Source organism: Cryphonectria parasitica (assembly GCF_011745365.1).
Source record: "Cryphonectria parasitica EP155 unplaced genomic scaffold M406scaffold_10, whole genome shotgun sequence".
Taxonomy (NCBI): domain Eukaryota; kingdom Fungi; phylum Ascomycota; class Sordariomycetes; order Diaporthales; family Cryphonectriaceae; genus Cryphonectria; species Cryphonectria parasitica.
In genome coordinates this window covers 366,717-385,465 of record NW_024468918.1, presented here as the reverse complement: position 1 = coordinate 385,465, position 18,749 = coordinate 366,717, and the positions used below count along the sequence as shown (strand labels likewise).

Below are 18,749 nucleotides of genomic sequence, written 5' to 3'. Positions count from 1 at the left end.
CGACTCGGCAAGGCGGCCTTGCGAGTTTCCGCACACGAACCCTTCCCACCCCTTCACGGTTCAGGGTTTCTTCTTCACCATTCAAAGCGGTCAGGGCTGTCGTCTCTGATGGTGACAACAAAAGTGTCAGAGATGGATCCCACACCGGACCAAGAGCTTCATGTGTCCAAGGCTGGCCCCGGGCCTCAGGGACGGTCAGCGGCTGGAAAAGCTTGCCACCTTTTTATCGTCCTACTATGCTACACACCACCCGTCTCCTCACTTTTTTGTTTTCTTTTGCTAGTGGTGGATGATGATAGGAGGATGAGGGAAAATGTGGTACTGGCACCTTTACGAGGTATGTCCGGGCCACCAAAAAAAAGGTGGTAGTAGTGGGTGGGTGGCGGCCACCAACCTTGGGCCGGCGAGACGAGACGGCTGGGGAAGGAGGGGGACAGGAGGGGGAGAGAAGTGGACTGGGGGTCAGTGTGTAAGTGCGCCTGTGAGTGGTGAGCCAGACAGGGCGCTAGGGGTCTGGACTGTGTCTCGCTCCGTCCTAGCTCCAGGCACACAGGCACACAGGCAGGCACACACTTTCTAACACAGGCAGAGACCGGCTGTTGGGTCGGGCATGGACACAGCAAATGCTATGGCTGGTACCTTGTGCAAGACGAAACCTGACCTGACTCTACCAACGGCCACTACCACCAATACCACAATAACGATACGCATGGGCGCTATGCCATGTACCATCAAAAGCCCCAGGGTACAGGCTGTCCGCGGCGGGTGCCTGTACCCATCTACACGTGCCATGGCAACAGTGGTCCGCGGCATTGGTGCGTATGGCAGAGATGCGTTGTCTAGCACCAACCCAGCCCAGCCCAACCCTCCCCCCTCCCCAAAAGATTGCTTATTGCCAATGGACTACAATGACAAGCCCTCTGGATTCGCTGCCCTAGCAACTAACGGCCTTTTTGACCCGACTCTGGGTGCCACACCAGATCTCTGACCTGACTCTTCTGATGATGAAGGGACGTTTATGGAGATGTGAGGAGAAAACAACCCCTCGTCGCCCGGCTGTCCTTTGCTGCAGGAAGGAGGCGAGGTTCCTGTCGACTCCTGGGGTCACAGGCTGTGGGTGAACACACGCTGCTTGCGACCGTTGGGGGGACTAGAGACCGTCCATTTGTGCCAAAGTGGCTCGATTGGATGGTTGGGGCGGGCCTCGGATGAGGGGAAACAAGATCGTGACAGTGGTAAAAGCGAAAGTGCAGCAGCCTGGACCGTGGCTATGGTGGAGTCCCAAGTCGGAGGTCCAGCCAGGTGCAGCCAGGGGCAACGTGTGGGGCGAGGGTGACAGGTCTCTGTCTTCCTTGGTGGGTGGGGATTCCTCCAGTGGTGTGGAAACCGCCTGAGTGCTGGCTGGAGCCGCCTTTGCTGACCTGGTGCCGTCGTCTCTCGCACCTCACTCGTCCACCGTCGGTCACAGCGAACCAGCAACGCACACAACAGTCCCGCTTTTTTTCTTTTCTTTTCATTACAGCTGTAACGGTTTTTGTGCTGTATGTCCAACATGGCAACTTATGGGCTACCGTTTTCTGCATCCTCCAGACTGAGTCGTTGCATCCATGCATCCATCCTCTTGAGACTCTCGCGGCTCGGCAGGGAGAAAGATTCCTCCAACAGAAAAGGGGAGAAGGGGGGAAGGGGGGAGCGGGCGCGCCAGAGGCGATACGACAGCACTACGGTGTGGTGCCGCATGGATGACCGATGACCAAGAGCATCTTTTTAGCAATCAGTTGCTCGAGCGGCCCAGTCATAATGGTGGACGGTGGGAAGGGACAGGGCCCACCCCGTCGTATGGCTCCCTGTTCCGTCTTCCGGATCTCCTCTTCTCTTGCCCCCCATGGTCCAGCCTTTCTGATCAACTGGCAGCCATTCGGCACTGCAAGTCCCCAACCCACGGCCTCGCTGACTGGTCGGGCGATCACTGATGTCCACCATAGCTCGTCGAATGAAGAGCCTGGTGTCAGCACGACACTGCAGCCGGTCAAGAATTACCCAATGCAATGATCACGATATCTCCCTCCCCCCCCTCACAGCAGTTGATCCGGAAGAGAGCGCATCCTGCGGAGGTGAAAAAAGCTTCTTGCTACGCACATGCACACGCACGCCACAATACCGGATGATCGATCCACTTCAAAGTATGGAGAAAGCAAGAGGGTGAACTAACGAGACAACCAGCAGGGAGGATGGGAATGGGGGAAAAAAGAAGAGACAAAAAAAAAAAAAAAAAAAGGTTTTGCTTGTTCATCCACTTTCTGGGCGTCCAATCGGTTCACGGTTGGAATTCACCTTTACCACGTGTCGACTGTCTTCAGCAGGATCCTGCTTGTAGCGCGATCCTGCATGGACAACTCGGCTGTTTGAGACTGTCGTACAGACACAACAGACCGGCACGATCCTGAACACTCGACGGACTTTCCGAAGGATCGATGGCCATGATGGACGAACTTCTGCTGGCTCTCCCAGATGCCTGTTTCATCAACGTACTCCGGAGGTGTGTCATAGAGAAGCCAGGTAGAGTCGTCAGGCGTGCATGGAGACAGGACAACCATGTCTCCAAGTGATGCTCACCAACATGACTGCCTCCACAAGGTACGTTCCGGACTTTACTAACTTGGGTCCGGGGCGCCGGAGTTCAGTAATTCCACCGGGTTTACACCCAACTAGGTGCTTATAGGCTTATCAAAGTCCAATCGAGCCAAGTCCTTTGCCAAAGAAGTTCTCCATTAATAGAGAGGAATATCATCCCTTGCCGGTATGACAGGCTTCACTATCTCGAGAACATTCTCGTGTAGCAAACGAACTTTAGGTAAACCAGACTCGCCTGCAGAACACGCGCCGACCAACCAACGGCCCGGCCCACCGCGGCTTGCCGACTACCTCTCCCCTCTCTACCACCTCAGCACGTAGCAGACAACGACGTCATGGTAAGGTCTGAGCTTTCTTGTCTTTTGTTGCCGTGCCAGAAAACACAGCATACTACTCGATCCTGCGACATGTATCGCGGTGAAGCCGACCAGGCCGGTGACAGCGACACAGCTCGAGCGCAACGTGGCTGCAGGGGCCCTTGAGGGATCCGCTCGAATGCGTCTTCCCGTCTGGTGACAACAGATAGACCCAATATTATCTTTCTCTTTTGGCAGTCTACACGCTGTACATTGTATCTTGAACTGTCTATCGAGTATACATGCTGGCGGTCCTTACAAGTCAGAGAGAGAGAGAGGGCGAAAACAACCCGTGCCTGCGTAGTGGGCCACGGACGGGATCCGCTCCCAGAGTACCATTTGGTGGTAAAATACCCTATTGATGGATTCTACGTTGCTTGTCTTCCTGGCATGCCCGCCTTTCTCCAGTAGCATGAAACAGACCAGACTCATGAATCTGGGGTAAATATCCTCTATTGCCCAGGTGGGCCAATGCACTTGCGGAGTCCTTACTCTGGAGAGCTGGGAGGCCTCTTTCCCTCCCTTTAGCCTTTTGCTCGATCAATGGTCGACACTGCAGGAAAGTCCATGGTCAGCTCTTGTTTGCTAGAAGATGTCACATTCCCTCTTCTCATTCATCCATTTCTTCTTACAAGCGCACACACATTCACTACATGTCTAGTGACATAGTGAAAGGGCGTCAAGCTTGAAAGAAGGTGGACGAGTGTTGGGGAATGGAGGATGGCGAATAAGCTTACTCCTCCCACAGGCGTCCCTGGACAGCCTGTAGCTCCTCAGCCGTCATCCGGTGTCCGGTGGTGAAATAACCTGCGTCATGCCAGTCAGCACGTGATGGTACAAATTCCTCCCCAATGCATGTGGGAAGGGAGGGTGAGGGGAAAAGGAGGGGAGAGAAGGGTCTGCGTTGCTGCAGCTTGGCGTAAATAATTAATAAGAACGCCGAACAGAAAAACTCACCGGCCGTGATCTTAGCATCGATCTCGACCCTCGAGTCCGCGGGGATCCAAGACTCGGGCAGCTCGACGCGCTCATGGATAGGAATTCTAAACGAACAAGATTCAGTAAGTAAACCGCAAGACCCGGAACTTCATCATCTGGGGGGCCCCATGACCACCGCCACCAAGAGCACAGCACACAACTGTCCGCCGTGTGCGACGCGAGAGCCACTTCCAGAACGCCTCCTCCATCTCTCATCTTTTTACTTTGCTAGGGTACCACACAAGGACTCACCCTTGACCGACAATAGCGTCGTGCTTCATGCTACACAAAGGCGGCGTTAGCTTCCAAATAGACGAACTCTGAGATTCCACACAACCCCGATCGATGTGGGGAAGAGATAGACGACGTACTTGCTCATGCTAAGCATCCGATCGATCTTAGTAATGCCCAGCCAGTGAAGGATATCGGGCATCAGGGCCTGGAAGCGCATGTCCTTGACGCCGGCTACGTTCTCGGTCCTCTTGAAATAGTCCGAGGCACGGTCTTCGCCACGCTTTCGGGCATTGTATACAACTGTAGCAAGTTAGTGAGAACGCTTCGAAGGCTTGATTCATTCATCCAGGGAGGGAGGGCTTGGCGCGCGAAAAAGTCGATCGATCGATGTGAGCCTTCACAAAGAATAAAGTCTCGGTAGCGCAATTCGTGATACTTACGGTACTGTATTTTTCCCTCTTATATTAGCACAAGGCGGTAGAAAACAAGATAGAAAGACGGTTAAACAGCATGTCTTCTTCTCACCTTTGTCACCTCGCCGAGGGCGCGGCCCTCCTTTCTAAAGTAGATCACGACGCCACTGCCGCCCTTCTGAGCTTCCTTGACAGCTTCCTCGATGCCGAAGATGACTAGCAACAACCAAGTTAACACACACGCCGTCAATATATCTCGCATCCATTGCACAACGACCATCTATGTCTCTGAAGGGTGCGGGACTAGTTTTCGAAAGGCATTACAGGATGGTTCGACTTACGGTAGGGTCTGCACGTGCAGATGTCTGAGCCGAAGACATCGCTGCCGTTGCACTGCGTTGTCATGTCAGCTACTTTATCTGTAGGCTTTCTGAACCTTTTGGCCACTCGGGTGTCTCACCTCGTCGTGGATGCGAAGGGCGAGCTTCTTGCTGGGATTCGACATGTTTGCGGGGTCTCCGAAGCAGTACACAGTCAAGCCACCTAGAATAAAAGGTATTAGTCTCTTTTGGCACTTCTAGAGAATGCCAATGAGCGATAGACACCTGTGGTCATCGTAATTACGTACCGATAGGTGGTAGGAACACCTTGATATCACCACGGGTGATCAACTGCATGTCTCGTTAGGCTTTTCTCACTCAACTCGCACAAGCCTTGAGTGTGAGAGATTGGATCGTCTTACCTCGGGGTAGCTGCCACCGGTATATTCAAAGAGAGATCTCCTCAGCGTCCCCTCGTCTGCATGGCTCTTAGCACAAGAACAAGCAAGGCAAGCCAGTGCTGTGCTGACGTGGGGGGGCATTCAGATAACGTACCAATGCCAAATCGCTCGGCTACTCCGGGCAGGTACCAGACAGGCTCGACCGCGAACTTGGTGACTGCAAGCTCGCCCTGGTCATTTAGACAGATCTTTCCATCAGGGATACTGCATTCCAGAGACATCAATCAGCAACGGGGGCACAGAACTGACCCTCGAAACCCGAGCTAAAGCGGAACTTACAGTCTCCCACTGCGCACGCTGTCCTCGAGCTCAGGCAGCTGCAATATCATCAGCGACAGTCATATGGGGCCGCCTTGTGATCATGACGGGATTCGGATCTCTACCTTCATGTGCGCCTTCGTGATCGCGATGGTAGGTCGAATATCAACTGCCGGCACATGTCAGCCATGAACACGCCAGAATAAGTCACCAGGCTTAGCAGCAGCTGCCGCCACAGCTATACGTACTGTCATCCTTCTCGATCGTGTCCTTGAAGAGCCAAGGGGCGAGATGGCCCCACGGGTCCATTGCCACGATCTTCTTGGGGTCACCCCACTGAGGAAAAGGTCCAACGGTCGTTGTCGGCTCCGTGTTGGTGAAGTCGGGCCTAAGATTCGAGTTTCTCAGTCATAGAGTACTCGATACATGAATTTCTTTTCTTTCTTTCTTCATATATGCCCTTCATACCTGTGGTCGGCCTTGAGCTCCTTACTGGCAAGGGCTAAAGCGTAATAGATGGAGTAGGAGCCGCCGTGAGCTGTTTGTCTTCTGTAAGTCAAATGTCTCTCTCTTCTCTCTCTCTCTCTCCAGACGGGGTTGGCTCCTGAGGTGGACTGACCTCCAATGGCTGGATAGATGTTGTTAGAAACTGTGTATCTACTGCTTTCTGAGAATATCTAGGCGGTAGCTTACCGTTTCTCCTCCGAATGGTAGACGAGTAGCGAGACACGACGATGGGGCCACGTTCAAGAGGCTCAGCAGCGCCCCACTTCATAGGAAATGGTTTGATGCCAATCTGCTTGGGATATGTCCTGCACATCTTGTCAGTCCCGGGCTCTCTCTTTCTCTCTCTTGTCTTAGGCACGTGGAGGGAAGTTATCTCGGAAAACCCACGTCAAGATGATCCTGGAGGTAAAGCCAGCCTGCGTAGGCGACGATGCACCAGAAGGGGAAACGGCTACGTCGGCCGGGCGGAAGGGAGGAGTGGCCGTGGGTTTAGACGCAAGAGCTGCAGCAGACGAGGCGGCGGTACTCTCCTCACTGTCCAGGTCGTTCTCCTTGCGGAGCGCTGCGACGGGGGACGGACGAAGACCGGAGAGCGCGGGCGACTGGGAGTCGGCGTGGGACATGGCATCCACGACGGAGAGGAGCTCATCTTGTTTCAGCTGGATGGCCTGGAGCTGGCTCATCACGTCCTCGAGGCTGGCGCCGGGCGGAATCTCGCTGGATGCCATGGCGTACTAAGCTCACACACGGCAACAGGGAGGAGGGACACGGTAGACTCTACTGGTGGCTGGGGAGGAGGAGGAGGAGGACCTTGAGAGGCAGACGACAGATCTGTGTGAAGCTCACGATGAAAAAGGCGCGAGGAGAGCACGTCTAGATGAGTTGGCTAGGTTAGCTAAGATAGGTAGTCTTCGTCTCAGAAAACACCAACGAAGCAACCGGTTGTGTGAAATACACAAGCGTTTCCCCTTCTTTATCTCTATCCTGCAGTAAGTTTATAAGGAGTCTTGGTTGAGTCCTGATGAGGGAAAAGAGGAGAGGAGAGGAGAGGAGAGAAAAGAGAAGAAGAGAGAGGAAAAGAAAAAGAAGGACAGCGCATCAATCATCAGTGGAGGAAGCCCAGATTTATACACAACACACAGTTCCCGTGGTCAGCCACATCTCGCCGGCCGATTCGGCGGCATGTTATCAAATCAGCTCAAGCGGATCTTGGGAGTGGGAGGAACATGAGAACAACAAAGGGCCTATTGTGCTGCAACGGGTGCCCAAACCCAGTGCCTGGGTGGTAATGACTGATGGAAGCACTGGCAGTTGCATGCGGCTAGCGGAAAGTTTGCCGGGCACGGGGCCACTACTGTAGGCTGAGGAGGATCCAACTGCCCGCCCCCCTCCCAATCTGTAAGACCCCTGAACCAGCCAAGTATTCTCCATCATCATTCCATGATAGATATCTACAGGCAGATATCCATACATGGCATGACTGCTATATACTGAAGACGTCTCATTATGTGATTCAATACATACGTGGTTGAATACAAAATAACCTTTCAAGTCAAAACTATGTAATTCTCCCCCGCCTGGAGCTGGAAAAAGTGACGTATCCCCTGTTACGCAGCATCTGATAGCGCCTTCGGGCACAGACCATTCACCCTTATCCAGCTGCCAAGGGAGAAGGTTAAACTTCTGAGGGCTGGGGGCTGGCCCGTTGGTAGTTTAACCCCAAGCAAAGCACTTAGCGCGTCCATACCAGAACCATTTCTTAGTACAGTGGTGGCCGAGTGTTTGCTGGGAAGCATCATCTTTTCCCCCTCCTCAACCCACAACCCACCACCACAAGAAAGAGGCTCTTTATCTTCTATCATACTGCAACTGCACTCTTCACCATATCAAATACCTCCTGAAATCGTTGCGATAATGGGCAAGCGCAAGAAGAGTTCCCGCAAGCCCATGGGCCCAAAGAAGGTAGGCGGCCTGGTGATACTGCGCATGCGCAACACCTCCAGCGCTGCACGGTTGCGGCGCACCACCCATCCGTCCATCCCTCAGCATCGTGATGCAGGTCAAGACTGACATAGTCCGGCGAATCATCTACAGAGTGACCCCCTCCCCACCGTCTTCAGCTGTCTCTTCTGTAACCACGAGAAATCTGTCAACGTCAAGCTCGAGAAGAAACTCGGTCAAGGGAATCTGGAGTGCAAGGTCTGCGGACAGCGCTACACCACCTCTATAAACTGTACGACTCCCTACTTCCGGACTACTGCAGGCGATGGGAATGTCAGGTCACTAATCGTAATGCCTGCAACAACAGATCTCTCGGCCGCTGTGGATGTCTACGCAGACTGGGTCGATGCCGCTGGTAAGCAGTCGCAAATCGAAACAAATACTCACACATATCAAAATCGCCAAAGGGCGCGACGAGAAGAAGCTAACGTTTATGCGTGCGCAGAGTTGGCAGCACAGAGTGGCCAGGGACCGGAGCTTGGTAGTCTCGAAACGTCTGCCTCGCGCTCTCAGGCCAAAAAGATCCGTGACGACGCCGACCTTAGCGACGGGGGCTACGAGGGTGACGACATCGTGGGCGACGACATTGAAGACTGAGACGGAGATGCGTTCGGCTGGCAAGCAAGGGATAACAATATGGATTCATGTGGTTCTGCCAGAGAGACGTGGGCCATGTTCTTGAAGCTGGCCATAATGTGCGTCTTGCTACCTACATAAGCAATCACGCTTTTGCCCTGACTTTGAACAACAAAAGCATACCTGGGCTTATTATCAGTGCTTCAAGCCCGGTGGGTGGATACTGCCACCACTGAAGGCGTATCCAGTGCCAAATACTAGACTCTGCACTGATAGGGAGGCGAACGACACTATGTTCGTCGGCCACGGTCGTCGATCTCAGTAGGTGGACAGACTGCACCGCTTGGGACGGGGAGGCTTGAGATCCTTTACGATGGACGCGATGGTCTTTTAAATGGTAAAAAATCTGTCGCCGAAGTCGCCGAGTCCGGGAACGATGTAGCTGGTACGGTGTTAGCAGTAATATCTAGACGCGAAACATAATGGGCCAATCACGAACTTCTTCTCATCGAGTCCCTGGGGAAACCAAGTCAGCATAAAGTGTCATGACATGAAAAGCCAGGGTGGGGAGGACAGGGGGAAGCTTACCTGGTCGATAAATGCCGTGATAACGTGCAGCTTCGGAAATTTGGACGAGAATCTCTCAATGCCCTCTGGGCTGGAAATGAGGTTCAAGAACAAGATTCTCTCCTCAGCAACACCACGCTCCTTGAGAACATCCACGGCCATGATCGCAGAGCCGCCTAGAAAAACCGAAAAAGTCATCAGTACGAGCCTCGTGGTGATGAGTCACAATTCTGCCTGGCCTAGTACCCACCCGTAGCAAACATAGGATCCAGCAACAGCACCCACCGGTCGGCGATGTCCTCCGGGATCTTGGAGTAGAAGAGCTTCGGCTGGCACGTCTCCTCGTCCCTCTGGATCAGGATCTTGCCGATGCGCACCGAACGACAGCACTCTCGCAGACCCTGCTCCATGGACTCGCCGGCGCGCATGATCGAAACGCCACAGATCTTGCCTTGGAAGGAGAGTCCATCGTAGTGCTGGCCCGTGGGCGTCACCACGGTGTGGGCCGTCGTAGGTAGGTGGTTCAACCCCTCTTCCACGAGCAGCCGTATGATCCTGTTAGAGTGGAAGATAAAGTCGCCACGGTCCGTGTTCTTATCACGGATTTTCCTGTTCCATGGTTGTGTGAGAGATCCCGCCGTTCGACTATGGTAAGCATGTTCTGGGGGGGCTCTACTCACGTGAGGAGGGCGATGAGCTGGGGAGTCTGGGGGAGGACGGTGACATTGTTCTGGGTGGGCTCTTTCGAGACGGTTGCTTTGGGCTTTTGCGACTCTGGTCGGTAGTCTGGTCCTACTGTCTGGGTTGGAGCCGCAGACGCCTTCTGTGTCGACATGGTGACAAGTTTCGGTTGGGTGTCAATGGGCGATGATGGGTGGATGGGAAGGGTCCGGGCCTGAAGGTGTGGTGGGGATCCTGATATTGGAATGATTATGCGTGGTAGAGTTCGCAGTAAGAATAATACCCTGGGAGATTGTCTGTGACTCTTAGCCTTCCAAGGCGGGTGCTTATCGTCAGGGAACGATCTGTTATTTAATTTGTGAGCGTCCTGACTCTATCTGAAAAAGAAACTGTGATGCAGATTTTCAGTCGAGAGAGAGCTTGAGAGCTTCTAGAGCTGCCAGCACTTAGAGGGCAGACCAGGCCCCTGGGTTCGATAAGCATTGCCTATCGCTCAGCGGGGTCGGAAGTACAAGTGCTACTAGTAATATCGTAGTGCAAGCCACCAAGTTGGTCGCCCAGTGGCTGCGTACCTTCCCGCAGTAGGTGCCTGCCGTCGCTGGTCCTCCTCTACACCCAGTACCCCGTAGCGCTTCGTCCCCCTGAACGGTAGCAGGAAGGACCCCTGCTCTTATGTCCAGACTTGACATGCCTCCGGCCACCCTCTTGGGCCTGCATAATCTGGTGCGTGATTCGATCACCACTCCAACATCCAATGTTGATCGATTGCTGCCCCATCTATGCTCGCTCCCCTGCGTGACCAGCGAGCTTCCACCTACTGTCCACCGTCACTTCTCGCACTCATTCATCTCAAGCCAGCTTTGACTCAAAATCTATTGGCTTCAGCCCACAAGAGAGAAGCAATACTGGCTAGTGACGCGCCGGCTTCTTGCACGCCGCCATTGTTTTGCGTTCTATTTCAGGCGAGCATCAAAGGCGCTTCTCGATGGCTTGAAGCGCCTATCCGCCACACAGACGGCCCCCTCAGTGTCCAATCCGATACTTATTTAAAGCTCAGAGCCACTCACTTGCCCCTCAGCTTACCTCAAATACCGATCCACCCACCGTATCGAAATCACCTTGATCGTTGACGATGACCACACGAACTGATTTCGGGGCGGCGACCCCAAGGAGGAGGATCACAACGTACAATAAGCATTTCAAAAGAAGGCCGCAGAAGGAAGAAATGGGGAAAGATGGTCGTATTTCCACCGCGCCAGTCGAGTCGAGTGTCTGGGACTTCCACGAGGACGAGGATGAAATCGCGTCTCCCGCCGTCACGCTCGACAAACTCAAACAAAGGACCAGGCCACAGCTGAACAAAATGCGCACCATTTCCGAGATGACGCCTCAGTCCAGCTCAGCAAATGCGCGCGGCACAGGCTCTGTCGTGAACCCGAAGAAGAGACGGGCTTCCGTGGGGAAGGAGACTTCTTACTCTCGCGCCTTCTCAACACCACCTTCGCCACCCTCGTCCACAGAGGAGCGCATGCCGCCGCCGAGAACCATTCCTCTCCCGAAACCCATCAAAGCACCTAAACCTCCAAGGAGGACAGTTTCTCTAGGTTCGAGGAAGAGCCCCACGGCTGAGACCATAGCGAAGAGCAGATCTTCCTTGCCATTCGCTTTCCGCGCTGGCAAGAGCGTCAATGATCTGACCAGCAAGCACAGCCACAAGAAGTCGCTCACCCAGACGCAAATTCCCTTTCGCCCAGTTGACTCCCCACGGCAGCCACTGCGAAACTTCCCGACCGGGCGCCAGGAGAGGACATCAGCCTCCAAATCGGGACCCACCATGAGCGACTCGCTCAACCAGACGGCGCCCAGGAAGAAGCGGCGACTTATCGATGAGCTGGCAGCTCAGGCTGACGAGAGCTCCAGCGGAGAGGAGGAGAAGCAATCTAGTTTGCAGGTCGTACGGCGGACTCCGACGCCTGAGCCACAGGGTCTGTCCATGTTGCAAAGCCCTACTGCTGTGCCTAGCACCCCAGAGCCATCCAGAGCCAGAACTTATGGACGCCCTAGCTCTGCAAAGAAAACTGGCCCCAAATTCACATACAGCGCTCGCAGAACCATTCGCGCGGAGAGTTCATTGGCCGGGGGCTTGGACCCAGTGGACGAGACAGCATGGCTGAGAGAGTCGATACTGCCCAGCATCCCGTCCCAGTTCGACATGGACGAGGACGAGGAAGAAGAGACTTTCACAAAGGGTGCAGTTCGAAGTATTCACGAACTCCGGCAAGCTGGGGCCAACAGCCGGTCTGCAGACGAGATCGAAGATCTCCTTACACGCATTGGGCGTCCCAGCAGCAAACCGTCGTCAGGTCGACGGAACGCCTTGATCGAGCTCTCGCAGAAGATGCAGGACAAAGGCTTTGTCCGAAAGTTTCGTGATCACAATGGCGACAGGAGCCTGTTCGAGCAGATTGGGAAGGAGACAGATGTCATCACCGGTTACGCACTGGTGGCCATCCTTACCACCCTTGTGGCGACTACCGCATCCACCCACATCGTCAGCCAGCTCGAAGGTCAAGGCTTCTCTTCGCTGTTTCGACGCCTCTTTCAGATTACACTTGATATCCAAGCGCTGGCCAAGGACAGAGCCAGCAACTTGTCAAGGAATGGTCAGCAGTCGATGATGAAGCTAAAAGCATCACTGCTCATTCTTCCCGTCTGGGCGCCGACGACGCCATTCATGCTGTCACCCAGGAGACTGGCCCTCAAGGCTCTGGAGCTTGTGGTTAAGAACGCAGGAATGGTCGGGGACGAATTCTTCTCGACTGAAGTAACGGATCAACTGTTCTCTTTGCTCAAGACTGCCCCCGTTCCAGACGCGTGGGGTTTTCCCCATCAGGACGAGTCCATCGACTTCCACCTGGCGCTTACGCTGCTCGAAGCGTACTCGATGCAGGCTATGCAGAGCGAGTCGAGGGAGCGGTGGACATTCACGCATATGCCAGTCATTGCGGACACCCTCACGACTACTTTGCGTCGGTGCAATGGTCGTTTTGGCGAGATTGGTATGCTGAGCCTCAAGCTTGCACTCAACACGTCAAACAATAACCACGATGCTCCTGCGGCGTTCATCGAAAACGGTTCAGTACGAGTACTGGCCAATGCGCTTTGTGACACCTTCCTGACTGCGACGAACAATGTCTACAACGCCGATGCTTTTACCGTTCACCTCGAGCCACTACTGCTCATGCTGGGTATCATGATCAACTTCTCTGAAAATGATCGCGCTACCAGCAAAACTCTGTTGCACGCCTCAAATGGAGGCAGCGCTCCCCTAGACCGGCTTATCAAGCTCTTCCTCGACCACTATGCGGCCACTTCTGAGGTATGTGTCAACGAGTCAGGAGGGTTTTGTGACGTACAAGGACCAAGCTGATTAGCAATTTTACAGGCCGACTCGGTGGAAAAGAGCCAGTTGAATGTCGCATTTGGATATCTCTCGCTGCTACTAGGATACATGTCACTGTACGAACCCGTGCGGCAGCGATTCAGCTCGATGCACAAAGGAGGCAACATCACCCCCTTACTCGACTCGATCCGCGAGTTCATCATCTATCACCGTGCTGCGGATAGTTCGATCGCGCAAGACGGAGGCGATCAGTCGTCGCAGTACTCGAGTTTCACAACCAAGTTGCAAGGGCTTGTGGAGCGCTTGGAACACCACACCTAATTCCTGCAGTGCGACTGTGCATGCAAGGAGGTAGCTGCATATTACGTAGAGTGTTGGATGGTCCTCAGAGATACCCCTACCACGGACTTCATCTTTTTTGTTTGTTTGGTTTCCTTTCCTTTTCCCCGCTTTTTTCCTACTTATTCTACTTTGATCGTTGGACTTTGACCGACATGGACATACCCATTTGAAGGATTACGAGGGGCTGTTTCGTCAAGAGACGGGCGAATTTGATAGTTTGATGGAGTACGATCTTTATGACATGTGGAAAAGGGCGAAACGGGGAGTCTCCCCAATACTGGGGGACGCTCGACACATAGAATATCCCAATGCATTGAATTCCCAACATATTCTCCAGGCGAGACTAAGCGCCATAAGCCTGAACACGGCTTCTTTAGTGTGCACGATTGCGCTGGTCAGATGTTACCCGTTCGCGGGACGATCTTGCAACCCCACCAAGTGAATTGATCTAGATCCCTCAGAACCCAGGAGAGTGGGCAGTGGTAGGCAGGCCCATCGAGCAGTATCTTGGAGATACAGTAGCCAGCTAGGTCTTGCCACGGGGACCAACCAGAAGCTGTGGACAAGGGTAGGGGGTAGCCAGGCCTTCTAGAAAAGTTCTGGAGCATGAACACTTGGGCAGCAGAGGGGTGCCCCACCATCAATTGGCTAAGAGCTTACCACTTCGACAAGACCATTACCTCACCAACCCTCGCGCCGATTCATTCCCTCCCTCCCACCTTCAATCTATTCATTCTTTCAATCTCCTCTTCACGACGGGGCTCCTTTCTTACCACAACACCAAGCAGGGTGTTTTTCAAGACTCAGATATCCTTTAACCAACTTCTGGCATCACCTGAGAGATAGGTACTCCAGGTGACAAAGAGAACAAGTTAAAGTATACAACTGTCAGGTACGACGAGTGGCGCGACCGCGTTCACGAAGGAGTCTGGATGGCACCCTCAAAGTCAAGAAAGGTGGCCATTGTTGGCAGTCGATCAGTTGGTAAGCTCCTCTGATGTATTTTGTCGCTGTTCTATTTCACCATTCAATCGTACATTTCTCTGTGTTTCTTTCGTCCGTTTGCTCTGATTCTGCGACCGTTTGTTGGGCACCAACGAGGCTTTCACATGCCTGCGGGGTTCGTTCATTGCGAACCACTGCGCTGGCCATCTCGTCGGGGCGCGTCTCACCTGCTGACCATGCCACGCATATGCGAACAGGCAAATCTTCGCTGGCTGTCCAGTTCGTCGACGGCCATTTCGTCGAGAGCTACTATCCTACCATCGAGAACACCTTCAGCAAAGTTATTAAGTATAAGGGCCAGGAGTTCTCGACGGAGATCATCGATACAGCTGGACAGGTCAGTCTCTGCCTCTTATTCTACTGCGCTGATGGGCGTGTGCCATGATTATAGGGCGCTACCGCGGGCTATCTTTCTCAGAGGCTGACGATTGTATGTATGGCAGGATGAGTACAGTATCATGAATAGCAAGCACTTCATCGGTATCCACGGTTATGTGCTCGTCTACAGTGTGGCGTCCAAGTCCTCCTTCGAGATGGTCCAGGTCATCCGCGAGAAGCTGTTGAACCACTTGGTACGTGCTGTATTCATCCCAACCCCTTCTCAAAACCCCACGAACCACTTGGCCCTTGGTGCCGCCTTGCAGGTTATTGGCTAACATGGAATCATTGCGCCAGGGCGTCGAGTGGGTCCCCATCGTCATCGTGGGCAACAAGTCCGATCTGCGTCCTGAGCAGCGCCAGGTCAGCACCGACGAGGGCAAGCAGCTGTCCGAGAAGTACCAATGTGGCTGGACCGAGGCCAGTGCCCGCTACAACGAGAACGTCGGCAAGGCCTTTGAGCTGCTCATTGCACAGATCGAGAAGGCGCAGAATCCTAATGAGCCTCCCGCCGGTGGCAAGTGCAATGTCATGTAAAAAGGCAGATCGGATCATCGTTCGCGGATGCAATATGTGGCGAAGGCATTGATTGAGACGAGACGGAACACGAGGTCCGTATTGGACAGATGGAGGGTCGTACGACGACCACTCTTTCGCTTGACCTTTTTGGTCTATCCGCAACATTCGGAGTTGCGAACCGGTTAAGGAGGGTGACACTGTTTGACTATTTAGACGTTCTTGGGGAAAGGATACTGGCTGCCGTGCCCAACGCCATACATGCATGTTGAACACTTTTCGACGGCTCGGCAATCTGTTGTGGCAGGGCATGTACAATAGGATGGGGGGACGATTCTTGACCAGATTTTCTTGTTTTCCCCTTCAAAGAAGAGGAGCTTTGGTCTCCAGAAGGGGACTTGATCAAGAGACATTAGACGTTGATCTCTATCATCAAGGGGCGCAACATGTTCGCAGGGGGGGATGGCTTACAACTTTGTACATGTTAAAAGAGGCCGCAATTCAACGAGAAGCTGTAGTTTTGTTATTGAACAACCTGTGTACTGCGTATCCACAGCATCCTTGAAATTGGCGGACTCGTCGGCGATTGTTTGAATATACACCGCTCAGACTTCAGGCGTCGTGAAAATGAGAAGGCGGTGGTTTTCTAGGACGGTATCATGGTACCCGCAACTAAGTTCCAGCGCTATAGGGTTCAAAGATACCAGACCCCTGGAGCCCCCTGACGACCCCGCGAATCGAATGCCCTTGCCCCACCATATTTTATCTAGGTCGCTCGCAAGCCATTGTGACTCCTCTTGCACTCGTGTTAAGACATAGAACGAATCCTGCCCCTCAGAATTTCGGACCCTTCCACTGCCTACGATCGATCGAGAAAAGTTTGCCCAGCATGCTCGACGTCAACGATTTCATTGCCGAGCGGGGTGGCAACCCAGAGAAGATTAAGTGCGTCTGCTCCCTCACCCAAGAGAATCAGGCAGCTAGCTTGCTATTGTGCTACCTGCGAGGACGAGGAGAGGAGAGATCGCTAACAGATAACTTGGCAGGGAGTCGCAACGCCGCCGAGGAGCTCCCGTCGAGGTTGTCGACGAGATTATCGCCCAATGGGACGACCACCGCAAGACCCTGTACGCTGCAACGCAGCTGAACAGCAAGATCAATGAGACGCAGAAGGCGATCGGCATGAAGAAGAAGGTCAGCCCACCCGGCGGTCACAACCACCCCACCCCAAAGCTATGCTGCTCTCGCTGACCAGGGCCTTTCGATACACACAGAACAAGGAGAACGCCGACGAGCTCCTCCAGGAGAAGGCCGCACTCGAGAAGTCCAAGAAGGAGCTCATAGACCAGGCCACCGCCAAGGAGGCCGAGTATAAGGCCAAGCTCAATTCTGTTGGCAACATTGTGCACGACAGCGTGCCTATCTCCATGGATGAGGCCAACAATGAGGTGATCCGCACCTGGGCTCCCGAGGGCGTGACTGTCGAGAAGCGCGACTGTCTGTCCCACCACGAGGTCCTCACGCGCATAGACGGATACGAGCCGGAGCGGGGCGTCAAGGTCGTCGGGCACAGAGGTTACTTCCTCAAGAACTGGGGCACGTTTCTCAATCAGGCGCTGATCAACTACGGCCTGGAGTTTCTGAACGGTCGGGGCTACACCGCGCTGCAGGCGCCGCAGTTCATGCTGCGGGACGTCATGGCCAAGACGGCGCAGCTCGAGCAGTTCGACGACGAGCTGTACAAGGTCACGGACGGCCCCCCTCAGAACGACAAGTACCTCATTGCGACGAGCGAGCAGCCCATCTCTGCCTTCCATGCGGACGAGTGGCTGCAGAAGACGGACCTGCCGCTGAAGTACGCTGGTTTCTCTACCTGCTACCGGAGAGAGGCGGGCGCACACGGTCGGGATGCCTGGGGCATCTTCCGTGTCCACCAGTTCGAGAAGGTGGAGCAGTTTGTTCTCACTGACCCGGAGAAGAGCTGGGAGACGTTTGATGACATGATTGGTGCCTCTGAGGCTTTCTACCAGTCCCTGGGCCTGCCGTATCAGATTGTTTCCATCGTGTCTGGGGCTCTCAACAATGCCGTAAGTCATAGAAGCACCCTAGCCCTTCCTTACTGGGCACCAAGTGATGTTAACTGCTTCATTTAGGCTGCCAAGAAGTTTGACCTGGAGGCGTGGTTCCCCTTCCAGTAAGCTGAACACCTAAAGCCCCTACAAGAATCTGTGATATGCAGTTACTGATATGCCATGCCTGAACAGGGGTGAGTACAAGGAGCTTGTCTCCTGCTCCAACTGCACTGATTACCAGTCTCGAAACCTCGAGATAAGATATGGCAACAAGAAGCAGACAGATGTCAAGAAGACCTACGTCCACTGCCTCAACTCCACATTGTGTGCCACTACCCGCGCCATGTGCTGCATCATGGAGAACTATCAGACTGAGGATGTAAGTCTTGCCATGTAGACATTCCTTATTGAGAATCATCCGCTGATTGTGCACATAGGGTCTGAGAATCCCCGAGCCCCTGAGAAAATACCTGCCAGGTGCTCCTGATTTCATTCCCTTCACCAAGGAACTCCCCAAGGACACCACCTCCCAGAAGCAAAAGGCCAAGGACAACAAGGCTCCAAAGGCCAAAGAGACTGCGAAGTCAGCAGCAGGTGCTGCAGGTGCTGCAGCAGATGTAGTTGGAAAAGTTGCCGACAAGCTGAAGGAGGCAGCTGTCTAGATCTTTCATGTGCTCCAACGTTGCAGTGTCTTGCAAGTTCCCTAGCTTTATTTGGGACACCTCAATGTTATGGGAGAGAGTGTTGCAAAGCATGATAGAGACTCCAATAAATAAATAACTGACTGGCCTTTGCCTGATTGGTGTAAGACGAGAAGAAACAAAATTAGGTGATCAAGAATTCAGGGGTTGATGGGTACAGACTCGCTTAAAGCAATGATTTCGGCTACACGATCTTCGCATGATGAGGCAAGGATGCTACTTCCATTCTCGGAACTTTGATTTGCACCTACTGTACCTGCTCTTCCAAGATGGTTGGAGCAGAAACCACGACCACAGAGTCATTTTGCAATACTACTTTGGAAAATACGCAACATTCCTTTTCCAG

At 53.6% G+C, this 18,749-nt stretch overlaps 4 protein-coding genes across 4 annotated transcripts; 2 read left to right on the top strand and 2 right to left on the bottom strand.

Annotated features, from left to right (window-relative positions):
• Positions 1 to 3,183: 3,183 nt before the first annotated feature.
• M406DRAFT_296947 (putative GTP cyclohydrolase II) lies at positions 3,184 to 6,784 on the bottom strand (the record flags this gene model as incomplete). Its single annotated transcript, XM_040919284.1, has 19 exons — positions 3,184 to 3,543; positions 3,728 to 3,797; positions 3,948 to 4,033; positions 4,221 to 4,250; positions 4,340 to 4,502; positions 4,643 to 4,646; positions 4,728 to 4,831; positions 4,957 to 5,008; positions 5,076 to 5,158; positions 5,244 to 5,286; positions 5,358 to 5,413; positions 5,491 to 5,600; positions 5,676 to 5,713; positions 5,780 to 5,823; positions 5,903 to 6,042; positions 6,123 to 6,192; positions 6,274 to 6,282; positions 6,348 to 6,466; positions 6,549 to 6,784. The coding sequence occupies 19 exons, from the start codon at positions 6,782 to 6,784 to the stop codon at positions 3,531 to 3,533; spliced, it is 1,470 nt and encodes a 489-aa protein (XP_040771201.1). The 3' UTR covers positions 3,184 to 3,530.
• A 1,201-nt stretch (positions 6,785 to 7,985) lies between these two features.
• M406DRAFT_358551 (uncharacterized protein) lies at positions 7,986 to 10,375 on the bottom strand. The gene is made up of 8 exons (XM_040923930.1): positions 9,986 to 10,375; positions 9,556 to 9,914; positions 9,327 to 9,481; positions 9,238 to 9,254; positions 8,608 to 9,180; positions 8,470 to 8,517; positions 8,254 to 8,394; positions 7,986 to 8,121 (listed from the first exon to the last, which is right to left on the bottom strand). The coding sequence occupies exons 1-5, from the start codon at positions 10,138 to 10,140 to the stop codon at positions 9,129 to 9,131; spliced, it is 738 nt and encodes a 245-aa protein (XP_040771200.1). The 5' UTR covers positions 10,141 to 10,375; the 3' UTR covers positions 7,986 to 8,121; positions 8,254 to 8,394; positions 8,470 to 8,517; positions 8,608 to 9,128.
• A 1,433-nt stretch (positions 10,376 to 11,808) lies between these two features.
• M406DRAFT_283313 (uncharacterized protein) lies at positions 11,809 to 14,059 on the top strand. The gene is made up of 2 exons (XM_040918508.1): positions 11,809 to 13,365; positions 13,432 to 14,059. Exons 1-2 carry the CDS (start codon positions 11,821 to 11,823, stop codon positions 13,708 to 13,710), a joined length of 1,824 nt encoding a protein of 607 aa, XP_040771199.1. The 5' UTR covers positions 11,809 to 11,820; the 3' UTR covers positions 13,711 to 14,059.
• Positions 14,060 to 14,663: 604 nt separating this feature from the next.
• M406DRAFT_348524 (seryl-tRNA synthetase) lies at positions 14,664 to 18,409 on the top strand (the record flags this gene model as incomplete). The annotated part of the gene is made up of 11 exons (XM_040922397.1): positions 14,664 to 14,711; positions 14,957 to 15,073; positions 15,180 to 15,308; positions 15,412 to 15,647; positions 16,519 to 16,575; positions 16,677 to 16,824; positions 16,905 to 17,717; positions 17,784 to 17,824; positions 17,895 to 18,081; positions 18,140 to 18,285; positions 18,391 to 18,409. The coding sequence occupies 11 exons, from the start codon at positions 14,664 to 14,666 to the stop codon at positions 18,407 to 18,409; spliced, it is 1,941 nt and encodes a 646-aa protein (XP_040771198.1).
• Positions 18,410 to 18,749: the final 340 nt, after the last annotated feature.

Excerpts from the sequence above, each read along its gene's own strand:
- M406DRAFT_358551 (XM_040923930.1), bottom strand. The coding sequence starts at position 10,140 with ATGTCGACACAGAAGGCGTCTGCGGCTCCAACCCAGACAGTAGGACCA. Across the intron at positions 9,915-9,985 it reads CAGCTCATCGCCCTCCTCAC|GAAAATCCGTGATAAGAACA; the intron begins GTGAGTAGAGCC and ends ACCATGGAACAG. Across the intron at positions 9,482-9,555 it reads GGATCCTATGTTTGCTACGG|GCGGCTCTGCGATCATGGCC; the intron begins GTGGGTACTAGG and ends CGGTTTTTCTAG.
- M406DRAFT_283313 (XM_040918508.1), top strand. The coding sequence starts at position 11,821 with ATGAGCGACTCGCTCAACCAGACGGCGCCCAGGAAGAAGCGGCGACTT. Across the intron at positions 13,366-13,431 it reads ACTATGCGGCCACTTCTGAG|GCCGACTCGGTGGAAAAGAG; the intron begins GTATGTGTCAAC and ends GCAATTTTACAG.